This window comes from Camarhynchus parvulus, chromosome 19, assembly GCF_901933205.1.
Source record: "Camarhynchus parvulus chromosome 19, STF_HiC, whole genome shotgun sequence".
Classification (NCBI taxonomy): Eukaryota; Metazoa; Chordata; class Aves; order Passeriformes; family Thraupidae; genus Camarhynchus; species Camarhynchus parvulus.
Genome location: NC_044589.1, coordinates 8,345,045 through 8,365,011, shown reverse-complemented (window position 1 = coordinate 8,365,011; position 19,967 = coordinate 8,345,045). Strand labels below are relative to the sequence as shown.

The 19,967-nt window shown below is 45.4% G+C and overlaps 2 protein-coding genes and 1 non-coding gene across 3 annotated transcripts in view; 2 read left to right on the top strand and 1 right to left on the bottom strand.

Annotated features, from left to right (window-relative positions):
• Positions 1-1,417: 1,417 nt before the first annotated feature.
• Positions 1,418-17,651, bottom strand: RAD51C (RAD51 paralog C). The gene is made up of 9 exons (XM_030962803.1): positions 17,443-17,651; positions 16,527-16,785; positions 16,114-16,280; positions 15,010-15,143; positions 12,537-12,668; positions 10,385-10,451; positions 7,689-7,749; positions 5,184-5,244; positions 1,418-1,746 (listed from the first exon to the last, which is right to left on the bottom strand). Exons 1-9 carry the CDS (start codon positions 17,558-17,560, stop codon positions 1,639-1,641), a joined length of 1,107 nt encoding a protein of 368 aa, XP_030818663.1. The 5' UTR covers positions 17,561-17,651; the 3' UTR covers positions 1,418-1,638.
• A 510-nt stretch (positions 17,652-18,161) lies between these two features.
• TEX14 (testis expressed 14, intercellular bridge forming factor) overlaps positions 18,162-19,967 on the top strand; it is a 32,532-nt gene continuing 30,726 nt past the window's right edge. The window contains exon 1 of the mRNA XM_030962802.1: positions 18,162-18,312. Coding sequence (XP_030818662.1) covers positions 18,177-18,312 — 136 coding nt within the window. The 5' untranslated portion in view covers positions 18,162-18,176. The remainder of the gene's footprint in view (positions 18,313-19,967) is intronic.
• Positions 19,066-19,279, top strand: LOC115911796. The gene has a single exon (XR_004061294.1). It is a non-coding gene; the product is annotated as a small nucleolar RNA U3 (small nucleolar RNA).

Genomic DNA, 19,967 nt, shown 5'->3' with positions numbered 1-19,967 from the left:
CCAGGATCCAGGAGAGCTCCTGAAAATATTGCTCCAGCATTCCTAATGGATGGTTTTCCTCGTGCCTACGTAGGCAAGAGCTCGGTGCCAGCTCCCCCCTCCTCCTGCACTGCCAGACGTAGGAAGGTTTTATTCCCAAACGGGAGCGTTTGCTTGCTGACATCACAAGCGCCAGGATCCTTTTGTTTGCCTGTGTCTCCTGCATTGAAATGTTTGTCTGAGTCACAGATCCCGCTGCCTCCCTTCCCCTATGTCATCCTGCTTGCTTCACAGCTTCTCCCTGACTCACAGTTTTTAAATTTTGACACAGCCCAGTTTGCTGCATGGCAACTCAATACCTTCCCCTTTAATATTTTATTATGTAATTTTTATCTAAACCCTATAATGATGCAAAAACCACTGCTTTTTTTTCCTTTTTTTTTTTTGCAGTCTTTTTTGAATAGGGAGATTTTATGACTCAGATTCAGCACTGAATTTAATTTCAAGGGAAAGTCAGTTTAGTGTATACTAAATAAAAAATTTAAGATAGTGACTCCCACAACTTGAATTCTCCATTTAGCTGCTGGCTGAGTTTCCTCAGCTCTAACGTTACCGAGTGCTCTGCCAAAAGGGGTCATCTCTGTGCATGTGTACAAACACTTCCCATAATTGAAGTAATTACTATTTTGCAGTGCAGCACCTTTCTTCTCCTCTAATAATCTCCTTGATTTGTTTTCTCTTAATAAAAAGAGGACAAAAACCTGCTGTGCTTTCAGTGGAGATTCATTCTCTGGGTTTAGACTCTGGAGCTGCTGATATTGCTGGTGCCTAAGTCTGGGTTTCCCCTTTATTACAGCCATGAACAAAAGAGATCCTGATCACAGCAAGAAATGAAATGAAGAACGTGGAAGTCATGGCTGTGCAGCAGTTTGGTTCAAGCCTGAGTCACGGTAAAATATTCCCACTTACTGAGACAGGAACATAAAATTATTGTGCTGGATTAAATCCTTTGTCCTTCAGATCGAGACTTTCATCTCTGTTGTTGCCATCACAGGATAAAGGAGAAGTTCAAAGCAGAGCTTTGACTGTCCTTGACCAAGGACTTTGCAGCAGGTGAGGGCTGAAGCCCCACTCTGGTGGAGCACTGAAAGCTGCATTTCTCTTCCAGCATCCACTGCCTGTGTCCTGCTCTGAGCCTGTGGAGAGCACAGTGCTGCATCCAACCTCCTTAAAATTCAGGTACACACAAAGCCAGATGACTGATCCACATGCCTGTCACTAAATGTGCTGTGCTAGAGGCTCTCATTTCATTGTCTTTTTACCCAATGTGAAAAGATGGAATTGTGGCCCCCACATCCACCCCCCTCCAAAAAAAACCCAAACAAAAAAGCCCCAGCCCCAAAGCGGAAGCCACTTCTTATAGAAAACATAGATTTTTATTATAAAAGTACAATTATGCCATACACAAAGGAAATTTGTGCCACAAAAATTTGCACGTTGCAGTCTTAATAGTAAAATAAAGTCCAGAGCAGGAACTGAAGTTGGGCGTCTCTCAGGCTGCCTTTGGCTGCAAGTTCATCCTGGCACTGCTCTCCTGCAGGGTTTTAACCTGACCCCACTTTGGGATCACTTTGGGGTCACTTTGGGATCACTTTGGGGTCACTGCTGCTTCTCCTCCTCTGTCCGGGGCCGTTTCCGAGGGTTGAGCTCAGTCCCTCCTGTGCTGGCAGTGCCAGCTGAAGGCTGCACGTCTCGGAAGCCATGGGGCTGGAAGATGAAAGGGAAATCATGTGCTAAGGCTTGTAGGGATAGAAAGCATGAGGAACCAGTTCCCAGAAGATCAGAATAAGGATCATTCTGCCATTTATTCGGGATGAGCAGCCACAGAATGTTTATAGACCAGGTTAAGCTCAGCACTGCAAACTTTACAACACATGTGCCAACTCATGTCTGCTCATTTTGTTTTTTAAAGATATTTTATTTTCACCAACCAGGCTATCACTTCCATTTTACTGTTTATCACCCCTATGGCTATGAAAAACTGCTTCTCTGTAAATTAACGTATGTTGCCTATTTAAATAAATCAAAAGACAAATCCATCAGCTCCCACAGAAGCAAGGAGATGACTGGATTAATTGCCTCAGTCATTTTCAGAAACAAAACTGTGAATTTCTACAACCTAGGATATTTTTGTTCCATGTACCTACTTAATGAACTGAAAACATCAATGAGACATTGTAAGAGAACAGCAGAGCTGAATCTGTCTCTAGACTGCAAAGACTGTTCCAGCATAGTAATTTATGGGACACAATGGGATGAAAACCTTTGACTGCCAAAAACTAAATGTAGAAGTGAAAACTACATGCTGCTACTCAGGAGAGTGCTTGAAGTGATCTATCTGGCCTAGTACCACTCGTATTTTCTGTTACTGTAGCTCACAATTTAATTTTTAACCATTTTAAAATATGAAAGATCTCCAAGTCAGTTAGCTAAACATGCCATGGATGCAGATGGAGATGGTATGTTGTGTGAAGCCTGCAACTCTCTGAATTCCCATCTCCAGACAAATGCTGGGCAGAGAGCACTGCTGACAGCTCAGTGAAGACTCTCAGTGCAGCCTTAGAGAGGAAAAGGCATTAATCAGAACACAAAACTGCTCTGCTGATCCAAAATGCTCAGGTAGAGACCATGTGGGGACGAGAGCATTTCAGGCACGCTGACATTTTGGGTTGGTGCATGTGAGGGAAGCAGGCAGAATTACCATCAGAGGTGACTCTTCCCAAATGCCAGTGTGTCCCACACCAAGACCAATCCTAAATCCCAACAAAATGTCTTGTTTAAGTCTCCCATCCCTGTATTTCTATTTCTGAATGCCTCACCTCACCCAACCCGGGCTTTTTAAAGGAACAAACAGCAAGAGCTGCTACAAGGGCAGGATCTGTGCAACCCCTCTGCTATTTATAAGCAACTCAAGTGTTATTCTAAAGAGCATAATGGGGAATCTTCAAGTTTAATGTTTCACTACATCTAATCTCTGCCATTTCCCTGAGGCACAAAGGTGGATCTGTAGCCAAGTATCCACTTAAGCCAGAATGCTGACTCCCAGTGAAAGCATTCCAAGGGTTAGAAGGGCCAGAACATAAAGCAGGCTGCCCAGGATGGATGTTTTGCATTTGGCTACAGGGAGGCACCTTGAAAATACAAGAATTTTGTGTATATTTGTGAGGTTTGGTAGTGGCTTTCAGATGGTGAGGATGTGGCTGCTGGAACCAAGGACAAAGCTCAGTCTTTCATTTTGCATTGTTCCTTAATGTCCTCTGGATTTACACCCTCTGCAGCAAGACTGGCAAGGGTAGATGTGTTTATTACCTGAGCACTGCTCCCAGTGCTGGCCTGGCAGACCCTGCACAGCTCAGGGAAACACAATTCCTACCTGGAATGTAGATCTTGTGTCTCTGTCTTTCACTATGAAATAATCAGGTCACATTCCTGGGAAATTCAGGTGAATCAGCCCAGCTACTTACTCCCTTGTGCATAAATCAATTTCCATTTCTATACTGTGCATTTAAGAATGAATCCTTATCAGCCTGTGGAAGAAGGGATTTCATGGGAGAGGAGTTCCACAGCCCCCTCAGAGTGGTGACTGACTCCAGTGTGCTAGGAAGGACAGGATAAAAAAAGCCCAGAGCTCACTCATGAATTTACACATTTCATCAGCTCATGGGTACTGAGCAGCCACTTTGCCAATGGTACCAATGCACCTCATCTGCACAATCCTAAGAAAATATTATTTTTTAATATCTTTTTGTTTGCTGGTTATGCACAAATCTGACTTGGAAACACTGGACATGTATTGACATCTTTCAGTTTAACTATGGAATGAGAAATGGTAACAGCAAACTGTTATCAGACCTGGATTTCATGAAAGAAATGGAGATAATACAATTTTTTTACTAAAAGAAATCATCTGCTGAAGCAGTTCATCAGGATTAAGGGAAAAAACACAGGGATAATCTTAAATATTAACTAATCTTTGATTAGGATTCACTCTCAAGTCTATTTCAAGATAGTATGCACTCACAGAAGAGAGCATAGCTGTTTTATGGTGCTTATAAAAATGAAAGAAAAAGGCAATTAAACTGTCTGAGATAAAATCCATCTGTTTGTCAGCTGGAGAAAAAAGGACTCACATCACATGATCCAACCAACCTTGGCATGTAGTTCCACTTCCCCTTCCAATCTTTATAAAAGTATATATTTGCAGTATTTCTTCTGTCCTGGTGAATACATTCAGGAATGGGGGGGGGGAAACCCCTGATATCTGAAAGTTTGAGGATCTCATCTGATGGCAGCATTAAAATCAGCAGAAAATGCCATGGCAACATGTTTCCATGAGGACATGTAGCAAATAGTTATGGAATTGTACCTATGGATGTGACATTTGAGGAGGTAAGAACTGAGTGGTGCTGTCTTTTTAAACCTAAATACAGCTTAGACAGCATCTCTTCTCATTAATATGTATCTAAGCACTCCACAATAGGAAATAATCACAGGATTTAACTGGGGATGAATAAGGACTCCAGCCATAAGCTGGAAGCTCCTTCTATGATAGGGACAGAAGAGAAAAATCTCTATATTGGCTGGGTGTAGGGTCAGTGTAGGATAAACACACACCACACATAAAGCAGAGATGGGGAAATACCTATGGAACAAAGCACTGGAGAGGCTCTGGAATATCAAGTTAAATTCTGGTCATCCTCATCATAAAAAGATGAACTCAGCTGGAAAAGAGGCAAAAAGCCACCTGAGAAACCACTCCCTACCTGAGCAGGGAGACAATGGTTCAGGTGTCCCAAAATGAAGCTCAGATTGTTCTTGGTAACTGCACTTAGGGCAAAAGTTAACTTCAGGGGCAGATAAAATAAACAGCACCAGCAGCAGAACAGATGGGGACAGGCTGCCTGAAAGTTTGATCTGGAAATCAAAAGTATTTTAACTCTGAGTAGACGAAATGCTGGGTCACTTTTCTAAAGAGAAAAAGAGCAAATTACCCCAAAATCTGGAGCTATCCCAGTATAACCACCTCCCTTCAGAAGGCAGCTGAAAAGCAACACTAAGAAAGCAAAGCCCACTGTGAGATTTGTGTGAAATTCCTTTGCAGGTGACATTCCAGCTGGGAATGTCCTTCCCACAGGGACACTCACTGTGATGTCATAGGCTATGGTGGACTCCTTCTGGCTCGGTGACTTGTACAACGTGGCCAACCTGGGAAAACAAACCCCAGGTAATTATCATGAATTAAAACAGTAATAAAAATTCCAAATAGCCCAGTGACCAGACCCAAGTTTTCCTACAGTACCAGCAGAATTCTTAGGGATGTATTTTCATATAGGTCATTCAAACTGTGGATTCCCATCCTTACATGACCTGTCAGCTCAAACACAATCTAGACCTACTAAAAGAGTGAATGATTAATTAGCCTTGTTTCATCACAGTATTTGATGACATTTTTGGAACAATATTCATCATGAATTAATTCCAAATGTCACTTTCTTAAAATGCAAACAAAAAAGGTTTTGAGCACACCTCTTCCCTAATCCATTAATCACTTGTTTGCCCTCTCAAGGATGTGAGAGACCTTCAAGAATTCCAGTACTTCTAGGGAGGCTTTTTCCAGAGATTTCCCAAGCCTGTCAATATAACCCAGAGGCTGGAGATGTTCTATTTCTAAGCCTGCCCTTGCCACTGACACACAGCACAACCTTGAGAAAATAGTTTCCCTTTTATTTCTCCTCTGACACTTCCCTGATTTGCTGCATTTAAACTCTAAGCAATACACCTTGATTTGTGTTCTACAGCAAATGCTTGCATAATACAGAGAGAAAATTGCACAGCAGCTCAAAAGGAAAGGAGTTTTCAACCCTTGTCTGGGCTGCACCATGCCCACCTCCCCAAAACTCACACTTACATAAGCCAATCTAGAAAGTGTTCTGCTCTCTGTAGCAAGACACCCTGCCAAAAATCCTGTTAATTATTTTCGGGGGGTTTTTTCCTCCCTGAGGTGCCATTCTATTAGAGAGCACGTAATTACAGCCTGAGGAACGCTGCCACTTCATGTTAGCTACACAGGGAATTCCTCAGAACACTCAAATGCTGGGTTATACTTGACAAAATTGCCCAAATCTGGAGCTGCAGAAGCCAGGCTTTCACAAGAGCTCAGCTGGAGCCTCTGACTCAACAGGATCTTTTCTCCCAGCAAAGAGAACTCTTAGAATTAAGCTCTGACATTTTCAGGAGTAGAGAGAAAGGAGGAGACAGGTATCAAAGTGGCCAAAGCACATTTAAAAAATATTTTTTAAAAAGGCAATGGATCCTCAAATGATCTTTGTGCCTCAATAACCTGATATAAAACCAACAAAATCACAATGGAGCATCAGCTCTAGGCAGCCTGTGCAAAAATAAGACAGCATTGAGCTATTTCTGCTTTTACAGTTGTATCCAGAATTGCTGTTTCTGCAGGCCCCACTCCATGTTAGCTGCAGATTTACATCAGTAAATAAGCCAGGTTTGTCTCTCCTTGGCTTGTTTCCTGGAACTTCTATCTGCAGCCTTCCTAGCTCTGTTGCAGAAGGAAAAAAGAGTTCTTTTCATATATAAAATTAACTTTTGTTCACTCTGTAATCATTATGTTGATGCAACTTGTCCTAAAAAGACTTAACTAATCAGTGATGTTAATTTAATTCCAAATTAAACAGCCTGCTGTAATCATCCTGCCTTGCCTTCAAACTTAGAATTTAAAAACAAAACTCCCCAAGAAAGTGTCACTGCACTTTTCTTTCAAATTCAACAAGCAAAACACTGCACAACAACATTCTAGCACCATTTTTGCTCACTGTTTGCACGAGATTAGGGAATTGCAGCACAGCTCCTTAATCTCAAGCTGCTGCATGGTGATATTACATAGAGGACAAATTTAACTGACCAGGAAGGAGAAATGACTTTGCAATATAAAGAGGGGGAAAAAAGAACCAAGAAACAGAGGAGGTCCAAACAGAATTTCACACTGTTTTTTGGAAGGTTCAACCCCTGAAGCTCAGGGTCAGCAGCCTGTCCTGACCTGTCAGGGTCACAGCTTAGGTGGCTTTAAAACCTTCTTTGGCATCTCTGGCTTTGGACTGACCGGGGATGAAAAGAGTGAAGCAAAAAAAAAAATTCTTTTCAAAGAAATTATAGTGGCTACAACCAACCATGGAGGAGTGGGAGGTTCTTTATAATGAGACTGTTGAAATTGCACCTCTTCAGAGTGGGGCATAAAAATCACCTTGTAACCCACCAGATCTGTACTTGCACTGAGTCTATGGCAAAAATTCACATTAAAATGAGAAGAGTTTTATTAGAAAAGTTACAACCCAACCCTATCTTGCAAGATGCAGATAGTAAAAGAAATCCTTGTGTCTGAACAACTGCCATGAGGACGTTACATTTTTATAAACCACGGCATCTTGTCAGGAAGAACCCACCATGGTGGGGAGGAGGAGCCTGACAGTTCAGCCCTCACTGAGACAATTCCTGAGCCTCAGGAGCCTGGGATGTGGCAGAGCAAGGCCAGGAGCTGAATTCAAGCCCCTGCTTGGCCCCCATGGCCTGTTTGAAAGATTCTCCAGTGCCATTCTTGTATTTATGTGGATTTTCCTCACATTTTCCCTCACCTCTGAGTGTTGTTCCAGTGGAAGATCAAACGGACGGTGGCAGCGTGTCCCCAGCTTTCTCCTGAGGAACACAAAATGACAGATCATTATCTCTTACAACACCACCATCAGTAAGCTGAAATGAAATTAATCTTCAAAACCACCCCGTGATTAAAACAAAATCTGCCTTTCTTGCAGTGATGCATCACATCTTTTTCATACTTGCAAGGATTTCACAACAAATAGACCTAAAAAAGGAATAACATCTGTAGGCTGTGTGTTTTACAGAAATCTTGATGCAATACTTCCATATTTGTAGAAAAATTTCATGGATGCCTAATAAAGGACAGGTACTAGACAAATCTTGAAAACAGAAGCAGCTTGAAGAAGAGATTTGTCTAATTACTACTGAAGAAGTCTGGTGAGGAGGTCTAAATCCTACTTCAGAACTGTGATATTCTGTCTCTCAGGCATAATTATGAGCAAACATCGGTCCCTTTGGGATGGCAGCTTTGGGAGAAAGTCAGCCATTATTAAAGCATTAAGGGCCCCTGAAGCAGTTTTCTGCTTCTGACAGCAAAATGCAAAATAACCAAAAGCAAGCAGGGAGGTGTGGTGGAAAGAGAGAAGGAAATTTAGATTTTTATCCTGCTCCAGGGGCTCAGTCCCAATGTTTCAGCTCATACCTGACCACAAGCCAATGTGCAGACATCTTTATTGGGTGCTTTTTCCTCTGTTTATCCCTGTCAGCACTCCAAAGATGGATTGCATTTTAAACCAGCCAAGTGTCCCCTGTCCACCTGCTCTTTGCTGTCCTCCCCTCCCTGGTCTCCCCCACACCCCCAGCCCCTCGTGCCCCCTGTGCTCTGGCATTCATTAGAGCACAGAGAAGGGAAAAAGAAGAAATGATCCCACTGTAATGAAGACCTAGACCCTTTAGGCATCTTGCCAGACCTTGCTCCACTACATCTGAGTTGGGATTAAAGATTTTGGCTCTGAGAGATGGCTCTGAGGCAGAGATCAAAACACATTTTACAATGGCTACAAATTCCACACCAGCAGATTTCCAACTGCATTGAATGAGAGTGAAAAATGCTACTGTAAAATGAGATATTTCTGAGTTGAACTGCCTGTAGATTCATATTTGACCTCCTTTCTAAATATATTTAGTAGAAATGTCTAGGAACACCCAGCTTAGCTATCACTAGTGGGAAAGAAAGCTGTCCCCTTCATAAAGCTCCTGACTTAATACCTTGCAGCATCTGTGCTTTTTTCTTTCTTTTTTTTTTTTTCCTCATAATTAAGATCTTCCCTTCTGCTCAGGAGCTGAATAAGAGTTTAGAGATTAATGCTTTCATGAAAAAGCTGTTTCTCAGGCTTACCAATCAACGGGAGGAAAAACCCAATTTGGTGATTTTACCTGGGGGTTTACTGCTGACCCCTCCCTCAAGAGTTCCTCTGGCTACACCAAACCATGGAGGAGTGGGAGGTTCTTTAGCAAATATGATGAGACTTTTGAAACACCATTTTTCCAGAGCAGGGCATCAAAACCACTTGGTTAAATATTTTCCCAACTGGTACCAAGTTGCATTTTTGGAAGAGTTCACACTGCTGAGTTTAACAATACTGTGGTCACACACACTGGGGAGAGGCACAGTCAGCTTCCACAGGAGGTCATGTCAAATTAATTGTTTGTGAAAGAAAATATGCACAAGGCAAGGCAGGATATCTGGGAATTATAAACTCCCCTGAATGTCTTCACATTCTTTACTGTCCCCATGACTCAATAAACACAACAGCTCCCAAACAATGCTGGCCAGTGAAAAAAGACAGACTCTATTAGCTTTAATTGAGTTTGTAGCCAGAAAGGCTGCCAAAAATAATCCATCAGAGAGCAAGAGGCAAAACTGACAAAAAGGGTCAGATCCTGGGAGCTGGGTCTGCCTGCACAGCTCCAAATTCCACATTCTGCACATTCCTGCAGGAGATGGGCTGTGTTTGTTCATTTTACCCTCTATCTCTGCCAAATGGTTTGGTGCGTGTACAGATTCTGGGAACATCTTTGTACTGTCCCCTCCTCTCTCCTCTCCAGAGCAAGGGAATCATTACTTGGCTCACAGAAAATGAAGAATTTGTGCCCTTTAAGTGAATCATAAAATAATGCAATGCTACAGCCTGAAATAAGATTTAAATGCTGAACCTTTCCTTAATTTGTAGAAATCTCCACTTCAGAACTGTTCTATTTTCCCCTGTGACTGCAGCAGAAAGGCATGGATGAGGTATCTGCTCATTACAGGGCAAAATTGAGCAGCCTGCAAAAAAAATCTTTAACCTGGCTCAGGGCAGGCTGTGCCTGAGGATCCCCCACAGAACTTCCCTCCACATCATAATTGCAGAGAATTCCAGTGATACAGCAAATATGAAATGCCTTTGCAAATAATTAATGGGACATGTTCAAGGGCAATGGGAAAATAAACAATTTAAACTGTTTGGGAGAGGCACTGAATGGTTCTCAGGGAATTTAGGAAATTGCAGCTTAGTTTGGGGTATGCAACCATTAAGCTGGGTTCTTTTTTGAGTGATTTAACCTTCTCCCCACCACTTCCCTGCTAGAGGTTTACAGCTCCCAGGTACATTTTTGGATGATTTCTCTTTCTACACAAAGCCAAAGGAAAGGAACTCATATATCAATTTTCAGCTCAAAGCTCAACACTTACCTAAAGCAGGTACCAATGTGGACTGGCTTTGTCCAATCCTTGTTGTCATTTGGTTTGTCAGAACTACCTGAAAGAGGAAACAGAAGCAAAAGAAAAAAAAATCTCCTGGAAATCAGCTCACTGGTGGGAAGGAAGAGAGGGAATTTTTAAAAAGCTTTTACTGATGAAGCATTACTCAGGCAAAACTCTTGGCAACTGTAATGAGGAGAAACTGTAAGGGTGCCTCATCTTTTCAAAACAAATTAAGAGTACCCTGCAAAATGTATTTTTGGTTTGAATGGGAGATTTCTTTCATTCAAGACTTTAAAGAAATCTCAGTTTCTCCCTCCCCAAGGGAGACAAGCTCCACACAACTTATTTATCCCACAACATTTGTCCTAAATGCTGTTTGGATCTATGTTTAGCTGCAGCTGACTCGCACTGGCCCTCCATGAGGAGCCAGCTCTCAGTCCCTGGGGTAAATGAACTTGGTGGTGCTGCTCCCAGTGTGCATTAGCCTGGTGATTAACTGAATTCCTGTGCCTTGTAGCCTAAAAACGCACAAGTGGGTACAAGACAAAGCAGAATGGAAGCGAACAGACAGAGTGGGGGAGTGTTTTCGCAGCCCCAATCACTGGTGGGAGGCTCACAGACAGTCTAGGTTAGATCCCTGGCAGAAGTGGGGGTGGCTGAGACAGAAAAGAGCCAGGAATATTAATGACAAAGTTCATTAAAAATGAAAAATTGTACCCATCTAAGACCCTAGAGAGTTCCATTGTTTGACATGCTCAGAGGATTCTTGCTGGGGTAGTTCAGGAAAGTGTGTGAGAGCAAAGAGTTCCACTGAGCACAGCCTGAAACATTCACACAGCTGAGAGCCCAGCACAGATATTGCACATTTTAGAGAAGTAACTCATCACAAGTGCATGGTAACAGCCCCAAATAGCCTCCTCATCTCCCTGCTGGAGAAGGGCTGGGCATCCTCCCTCCGAGTCCAGCTTTAGGATCTGACTTCCTTCCATATTAGAGCATCCAGAGCTGCCTGACAAGCAATCCCTGGCATGCAGGCTGGATTTAGCCTGCTCACAGCTCATGCAACTAACTCAGACACCACTAACAAGAGGGCAAATCCAAGCAAAACCATTCCTGAAGCTCTGACTCCTTTAGCAAGAGTTTATTTCGCAACTTTGTACTAAAGTGCTGCCTGGTTCAGAAGAAATTATTTATATATTTTATCCTTGAGCAAAGGAAAGCATTGTCCAATGACAGCAGCTGCTGTTCAAGATCACCAGGTACCAAACTGTGGGGGAAAGCACTCAGGAAACCTGAGGCTGTGCAGACCTTGGAACATCATCTCCCTGGTGCCCAGAGCAGCAGGAAGGAGCTCCACAGCTCAAGTCAGGACACTTTGGGAATGCTGGGCTCTTCCCCTCCCACAGCTCCCAGAGGAAGCACAAGAGAAGTTTTATTTTTAGCAGCTTGGAACAAAAGCCAACTGCACCAGAGAGCTGTGAGTGACAAGGTCACAAGTCACCTGGACACTGTTAGAGACACAAGCACCATTTTGAGGGCTGGGGAAGCTCCAATTCCTGAACAATGCTTCTCTGAGCTGTCAGAGACTTCCAAAACAACTTCTGGAACAGCTGCAGCTTCCCAGTGCCATCTGCTGGCTGCGGCTCTGCGGCCTCCAGACCGTCTGTGACGTAAAACAATGCCCAGGAAGGAGGCTCTGGGTTTCCATGGATGCCAGAAGAGAAGGCCAATCCAGCAGATAAAGTGGTTTTCCTCCCTAGGAATGCTAATGTTTATTTTTAAACAGAGAGTGGAAAGTTGTGCTGGAACTGCTGAATGCTCCCAGGTATTTTTGTAAGTCACCAGAGGAGCATTCCTTGTCCAACCAAATCATTGGGGATGATGACATTAGAAATGCCATGCTGACACTTAATTAAGGAGGCTATTGATGCAAATTTCACTTATTTTGGCAAGTCTAGGAATTTCCCACCTTTTAGTTGTTCTACCTTTGTGATGCCTCTATATTCACCAAAGTGAATGCAGAGCGCATTACTGCAGAGGGTATTACTGCAGTTTTATTTTGCTATTTAGAGACACATTTCCTGAATTCTTTGTAATAAAAAGCATTATGTTTTGTGCTTGAGGTCTGCCCTGCACTCACAGCTGCCCTGTGCTCGTTGGCTGTGATGATGAGCTGCTGGGCCAGCCCGTTCAGCAGCCGCGTGCGCAGGGCCAGGTCCTCGAAGTCGTGGCGGAAGGGAAAGGCAATTCCATCAATCACCACCAGCCGGACCTAAAGGCAGCAGAAAAGATCAAAAGCTGTCATTACCATCCTATAAAAAATGACAACAAAGCAGCAAGAGCTGGTTTTAAGTGCACTGGAATGTTTTATTTCATCCTTAGGTGAACACGATTGGCAAAGCCAGGCTTAAAGCCTTGCAGAGGAGAAAATAATCATTAAACAGCAGAACCGTACTTCAGTCAGCTCTCCACAAATAGCAATTAATTCACCTTCTCCCTCAAAAATTAAATCCAAATCAGAATTCAGGCTCTCTGGAGGCACTGCTGAGATACCTCAGCTGTTATCAGTGATCTGTCTTGGAAACACACAGTTTAACAGATGCCTAAAGATATTCCAGGCACACTGCACTGGAGCTGAGGATCTATCTTGCCTCAAGATGTTTGCTTTGCTGAATTATTTCTTTTGTAGCAATCATTAGCTGAAGTCAGAGCACGCTGCAGCTGCTGGCTCATCACCCTCAAGACACTGTATAAACATTAGTCTGGGATTTTGATTTATTCTAACTTCATTTGTTGTGGCTGTTTTGATGACCCAAGTATGAAATACAGGAGGGAGATGGATGGTCTAACAGTGCCTGCATATTCAGATGTCACTCAAATCCTTGGTGTCTACAAGTTCCTGCATTACTGCACAAGATAACAAACACAAAAATGCTGATTTTCTGCATTACTGATTTAACTCATTACTGGGAAGCCCCTTTATGACTGGAACATACAAGCCTGCACAGACATCACTGTGAAATGGTCCTGGGCCTCCAACTGAAAACAACCCCTTAATTTGCAAAAGAAGATTAAATAGTTGGGATTAAACGAAGACATTAATCATACTCTCATTTTCCCTCTTTCCTACAAATTCTTTTCCATGAGTCTGTACATTCTCCTCATGTATCATTTCTTTAAGAACAATGAATTTAACAGCATAAACACAACTCATGCTAGACAGGAATGTATACATGGTTATATATAACTTGGCTATCACAAATATGTCCAGGTAGGATGCAATTTAGTTAAATTTCTCCCAGACAGGAGACAGGAAAACCTAAAGTATTTAAAGTGTAAAGAGAGCTTGGTAACACCTGTCTTGTCCACGCCAGCTTGGCTCTAGCAGACCTTAAAAAATTAGGTTTTTTATTTTCTAACAGTCTTTCTCATATTATTAACAAGATCTCAAACTAGTTAATATTTCCAAATGGCAGATTTGGACCTCTAACTCTACATTTTTCTTATCTCTAAACCTCTACAACTTTTTCTCTCTCCCAAAAACCCTGAAATCTGGAGGCTTCCTGTGGTCCCAGACTGGGCTCCAGAGGGATCAGACTAATTTTAATGAGAGCTGGACTGCAATGAGCAATCTGCCAAGTCACTTCTAGCCCATCCAAGGAATCAGCAGAAGGTCTTGTGGTTCTCCTGAAACCTTCAGCACTTCAGGCTGCAGGCCAAGCCCAGATAATCAGCACAGATGGTTCCAGGGAGCTGCAGCCCAGTGGAACTGTGCTAATGAAGCCATGTACTTTCCACAAGAGCAAACACAACAGGGCACCGTTAGTACCTGGCAGGGAAAGGGGAATACCAGACTACACCCAGCACAAGTGAGGCTCCCATCTGTGTTTTCCAGAACTCCACAGCTCCCATCAATGCAAAATTTTGGAATATGTGCAAAAGACATTCTAATCCAACACTGATTTGTGCTCTGATAGAACAAGGCACAGTCACATTTCCCAGATCCTGACAGGGAGTGATCTGCAGTGCAGAACCCAGAAATCTGGAGGGGAGGTGGTGAAAATCTGCCTTACAATAGCATTTCTCTAAGACATTAGGTACTAAGAATCTTTCTGGCTGCAGTCCACCCAAGAGTCAAGCTGCAGGCTCTGGTTGCTTGTAGCAACAGAAGATGCACTAAAAAGAGGAGTCACTTGGATGGTGCAGGATATTTCTGGTCCTCAGTGATCTTTTAGGGCAAAAAAAGTGGCACCAAGGCTTTCTGATGCCACCCTGATAGTCAGCACACACCTCCTGGCTGGGAGGCTCTTGTGCAGAGCAGTTCTGTGCTGATTCACAGCTCTGTGCTCCCAGAAATGGAACATGTGGCAGCACAGACCCAGTGTCCTCAACTCGGAGTGGAAATTCAGGAGGACGGCAAAAGCAAATTACTCTTGAGAGAAATTGGGATGGGAACGAAAAGGCAAACAAGCAGAAGGCTTTACATTTGTACTCTGCTATCAGCCAACGTTTTACTGCCAAGCTGACGAGGTACCAAGGTGTTTACTCCTGTTACTACAGCAGACAAAAACTCTTCAGTGTGAAGATGAGTGACACCTCCTGACAAGCCTCACCTTGGAATGCTCTGACAGGAATTCTGGCAGGAGGTAGACCTGGGCCAGCAGCTCTGTGTAGTCACGACAACGGAAGTAATAGATGTGAGAGAGGATATTTTCCAGAGAGAAAGTCTCCAAAGCTTTCCCATGATCTGAGAACAAAACAAACAGACGAGTAAATGAGTCAGAAGTCTGTACGAGCATATTGTTACTTTCATCATCCCACCAAAGCCTGCCCTCCACACATAGCAACAGCAAAGCCCCCAGAAACAGAACAGGCAAGGTAAGGAGTGTGGAAACATATTTTCCATCTGGCTTGAAAGTCAGGAAGGTGGTGAGCAGATGCTATCCCAGCATTTGCACACAGACACGCTGGAGCCTCCAAGGGAGGCCTCCAACAATGAAAAATTTATTTCTGAAGCAAGAACTTCTCCAGTAAATCATTTTCAAGCCAGAACGCCACCAGAGGACATCAGGGACTATTAATCATCCCTTGTTTAATATACTGGCAGTACCTCATTTAATACAGTGTCTTTTTAGCTCACTTCAAACAGAAGTTTGATGCATAAATTCTCCATGAGTAACACAAAAGTTGTGTCCTTATCCCCAGGAGACTGATGACTTAGAGAATAAAACTTATTAAAAGCAGCCAGGATATACTGACTTTATGGAGGAGCTGAATTCCATGTATGGTTTTAGTCTAAGGGCCTTCTGCAGCAACATTGCCCCATAAAATTCTGCTGTTCCTCTTTTCTTTCCCTACCTGCTCCTGCATTTTAAAACAAAACACTCAGTTTTGCTCAACAGGTGCAAATACAATCATTAGGGTGCTAAAAAATTGAAGGAAAAGAAGAAAGGAGGAAGGTCAAACATCAAAACCCCACAGGCCACCTAAAACCCCCAGGATCAAAACGTTCACAAAATCACCACGTAGAAAAATAATTCTTTTTGAAGTAGCCCAGCCCAGTCTGCTCCAGACACAGATGTAGTTCAGGGTTTGATCCACAGAGGTGGAAATAAAAAGCTGTCAGCAAACACTCCAAAAGTAACACTACAGCCTACGAGCCACTTGTTTCACTCCATCCTTGCCTCCTCCAGAAAAGAAATGACTTGGCAACGTACCCTCTTCTTGCTGAGCCTCAGCAATGAGGTGGCAGTGCTGCACACAGGCAGCTGCGATGTCCACCACTCTGTCCACCATAAAACTCCCCTCAGTGTCAATGAACACAGCTTCTCCAGCAACGCCCCCAAAACACTCGGGGATCTGGACATCCACTGCCAGCTGCATGCTGCCATGGGAAACAGAAACAGAGATCAAGATCTGCATTCCAGAGCTGCCCCTGCTCACTCCTGGAGTGATATTCCTGCTGAGGAATACCCAGGACAGGGAGCAGCTATAACCATTATTGCATTTATAATGCTGGAGAAGAATCAGAGATTGCAGTCAGACAACAAAGAAAAATGGACTCATTTCATAGGTGAGTTGAACAAAAAGTGATTCCTGGTTGCACACAAGCCATGGGACAGTGAGATACCACAGCTGTGTTTTGCCAACGCCGGGTGCTCCGCAGATCTCGGTGATTTTTGTCAGCTGCACTCCACCTCCCAGGATGTTGTCCAGTGCTGAACAGAAGGTGATGATGAAGCCCTGGGTTTGCTCTTCTTCCAGGAGCTCCAGGGCTGTGCATTTCCTGGTGGCACCTGATCCCCCAGCTGTCCTTGCTGAGTCCCCGTGACATTCCTGCCTCACCACCTGCAGCGCTTCCAGCGCCTCTTCCCTGGAGATTCCAATTTCTGGAGAAGCCAAAAGCACAAAACACCACTTTTATTTTATAAGCAGCGACTGATTCCACAGCATGACACAAAATGATCCATATTCATCCTCCCAGGACAACATGCACACAGCCCTGGCACTAATGATGAGATTTTCAAACTGTTATTGTCATAGATAGTAAAACTATAGAAAATCAAAATCCCAGACTGGCTTGGGTTGGAAGGGGCTGTAAAGACAACCCAGTCCCACCGCTGCCATGGACAGGGACACATTCCACTGTCCCAGGTTGTCCAAGCATCTTGGACACTTCCAGGGATGCAGGGGCAGCCACAGCTGCTCTGGGCACCCTGTGCCCACCCTCCCAAGGAGGAATCACTACACACTCCTTGAAAAAGGCAATTTTCTAACTTCAAATAGGCTTATTTTATTTAAATCACTTAGTAAAAAGAAGAGGGAAGCTAGGGAAAGAGGAGGGATGAGCCTAACAATCCCTTCATTTCCCTGCATCCCATTTACATCCATCAGTGTCAGCTGATCTTTTACCAGAATCCTCTATTTTTGTATTATTATTATTCACTGTGCCCATTTCCCGGAGGCCTCACTGGGGCCTGAACGGAGAAGGAGGAAGGGCCCGGAAGATCCCGGGGAGGCCCCGCGGAGCCGAAAGCCGCCGGTACCTTTGCTCAGGCCGCAGGGCCCGGTGTCCAGCAGCTCCTGCGCCGTCTGGAAGCCGGCGGCGGCGAGGCGTGCGCGCAGGGCGGGGGCCAGCGGCAGCGTGCCCACTTCCCGCTGCATCAGGACACCGCCACCGGCACCGGGCACGGCCCGGATCGCTCCGGACACGCTCCGGACACGGCTCGGACACGCTCCGGACACGGGTCGGACACGGCTCGGACACGGCTCGGACACGCTCCGGCCGCGTACCGGGACCGCGATGGCTTCAGGCCCCGCCCCTCTGCCTCGCCCCTCCCGGCTTGGCCCCGCCCCCGCCCCACCCTGGCGCGAAGCGGGCGAGCCGTGCCGCCGCGCATGCGCGCTGGCGTTCCCGCGTGTCGGGACCGTTCGGGCGGCGGGTGAGCGGAGCCGCGTGGGCCGTGGGTGTCCGGAGCTCCGGGAAGGGGCTGGAGCGGGCATTGCCCAACCGGGAATGCCGCTGGGTGTGTTCCCCCTGTGTGCCCCGGAGGGACCGCTGCTCCTGGCAGGTTCTGTGATCTCCCCGTTGTCGCCTCTCCGGTCCGAGAGGGCACTGTTAGGGAGGGCAGGAGGCTGATTTCCCTTCCATCTCTGGATGTTTTTGCAAGAAGCAGACCTACCTTTAAGCAGGTTCTGAAGTCACAAATAAGTTCTTTACGTTGAAGTGCTTTGCAGCTTGATGTTTCCTACCTTTTCCCAGTTGCGTTCAGGAAAGAAGATGGCTCATCCCATCCCTCTCCCATTTCCGTGCCCAGTCAAGCTTGGAAGTATAAAAGGAGACTCCCTGGAAGCTGACCTGCATGACTATGTCAGGGAAGGGAACTATGTGAAAGTGAAGAAGCTTCTGAAAAAAGGTAAAAGCTAAGTTTAGACCAGTACTGGCATGGCAGAAAAGATTTATTTTTCCTCTATTATTTATGGTAAAAAATAGTCAGCATACTGCTTGCAGAATCCAGTTTTCTGAGTGAAATATATTAACAAAATGATTTATAGCTGCCCTTTTCCATTAAGTGGGAATAGTTATTGAAGCAAAAAATGTATTGAAACAAGTAAGTTCAAAAGAAAACTAATCTTCTATAAGTAAAGAGCTCATAAGGACATGACCGAGGCATTGTAAAACTCAAAGAGAGCTGTAGGACTATTCTTTTTAAAAGGGGATTTAGTTCGAATTACCAAATGCTTAAGGTATAGTATAGACCTTCAGCATTTTGACAAACAGATTTGTAGCCGCATAGGAACGAGGAATTCTGTACACGAAACCAAATACTCGGTGCAGTTTGGTTTCGGTTTTAGAATCACGGATCTCAGTGTGTTGCGCGGATGCAGAACTGCGCCTTCCCAGGGCGGGGCCGGCGCTTGGCGGCGGGCACGCCTCTGATTAGCCAGCGGGGGCAGAACATGCAGATCAGGGGGGCGTGTCCTCATCGCCGCCACGCGCGGCCGTTCCGCGGGGCCGCGGGCGCTCCCGCGGGGCTCGGGGCGCGCTCCCGCGGCTGCGGGGGCTCGGCGGGGCCGCGCCGGCCCCTCCCGCGCGGGTGTTGGGGGCTCGCCGTGCGCTGGGCGCGGGTGGCGGCGGCAGGCCCGGGCGCGGCGGGGAGAGTTGCGTTAAGACTATACTTTCAGGGATCATTTCTGTAGTTGGTCACTAGAGGAGAGTGATCTTCCCTGATCGGCGTCACAAGCCACGAGGAGGAGCGAGGTGTTCTCTCCTGAGCGCGAAGCGGGCGGGCGGTGCTGCTTGGGCAGGGGCCGCTCGCCATTGATGACCGTTCCCGGCCCTCTTGGTGGGGCTCGGGAGGGAGAGAACACGGGCTGAGTGGTTTGTGGCCCTTTTTTTTGTTGTGGTTAAAAAACAGATTTTGAATGCAAAGGAGCTTAGGCTCACCTGCCTGGTGCCTCCTGAATCCTGACCCCAAGTGTCACAAGCACATGTACTATAAGTCCCTCCAGGGATGGCGAGTCATCCACTACCCCGGGGAGCTGTGCCAGTGCTTGAGAACCCTTGCAGTGAATAAATACTTCCCAATATCAAACCAAAACCTGCCCTGGTGCGCCCTGAGGCCGTTTCCTCTCACCCTGTCACTTGTTCCGTGCAGGAGGGACAGACCCCAGGTGCCTACATCCTCCTTGCAGGCCGGGGCAGGGAGGGTGACAGTCCCCCCTGAGGCTCCTTTGCTCTATCCAATTCTTTCTTTAACCACAATAAAAAAGGGCCACAAATCACTCAGCCCGTGTTCTCTCCCTGCCGAGCCCTGAGGGGATGGGGAGGGGGCTCAGCCGGGAGAAAAGTGGGATGAACAATCCTTGTCTAGGGGCATTTCCACCTCTCGTACATAACCCGCAGCCAGGCTCTCGCTGCAGGGACCCGCAGTGGGCGATCCCCAGGGAAGGCCCAGCAGCCACACGGATTTAGGTTTTATGAGAGTATTCAGACCAATGGGATTTTTGACCCATCTCTTAGTGCAGGGCAAGGGGACTTTCTTCTTTAAAGTGCTGCCTCTGATGAACG

What these genes read in the sequence shown, in the direction of transcription:
- RAD51C (XM_030962803.1), bottom strand. Translation starts at nt 17,560, where the DNA reads ATGCAGCGGGAAGTGGGCACGCTGCCGCTGGCCCCCGCCCTGCGCGCA. An exon ending in CCAACGAGCACAGGGCAGCT is followed by an intron (nt 10,452 to 12,536) that starts GTGAGTGCAGGG and finishes TTCCTCTTTCAG; the next exon opens with GTAGTTCTGACAAACCAAAT. An exon ending in CACATTGGTACCTGCTTTAG is followed by an intron (nt 7,750 to 10,384) that starts GTAAGTGTTGAG and finishes TGTGTTCCTCAG; the next exon opens with GAGAAAGCTGGGGACACGCT.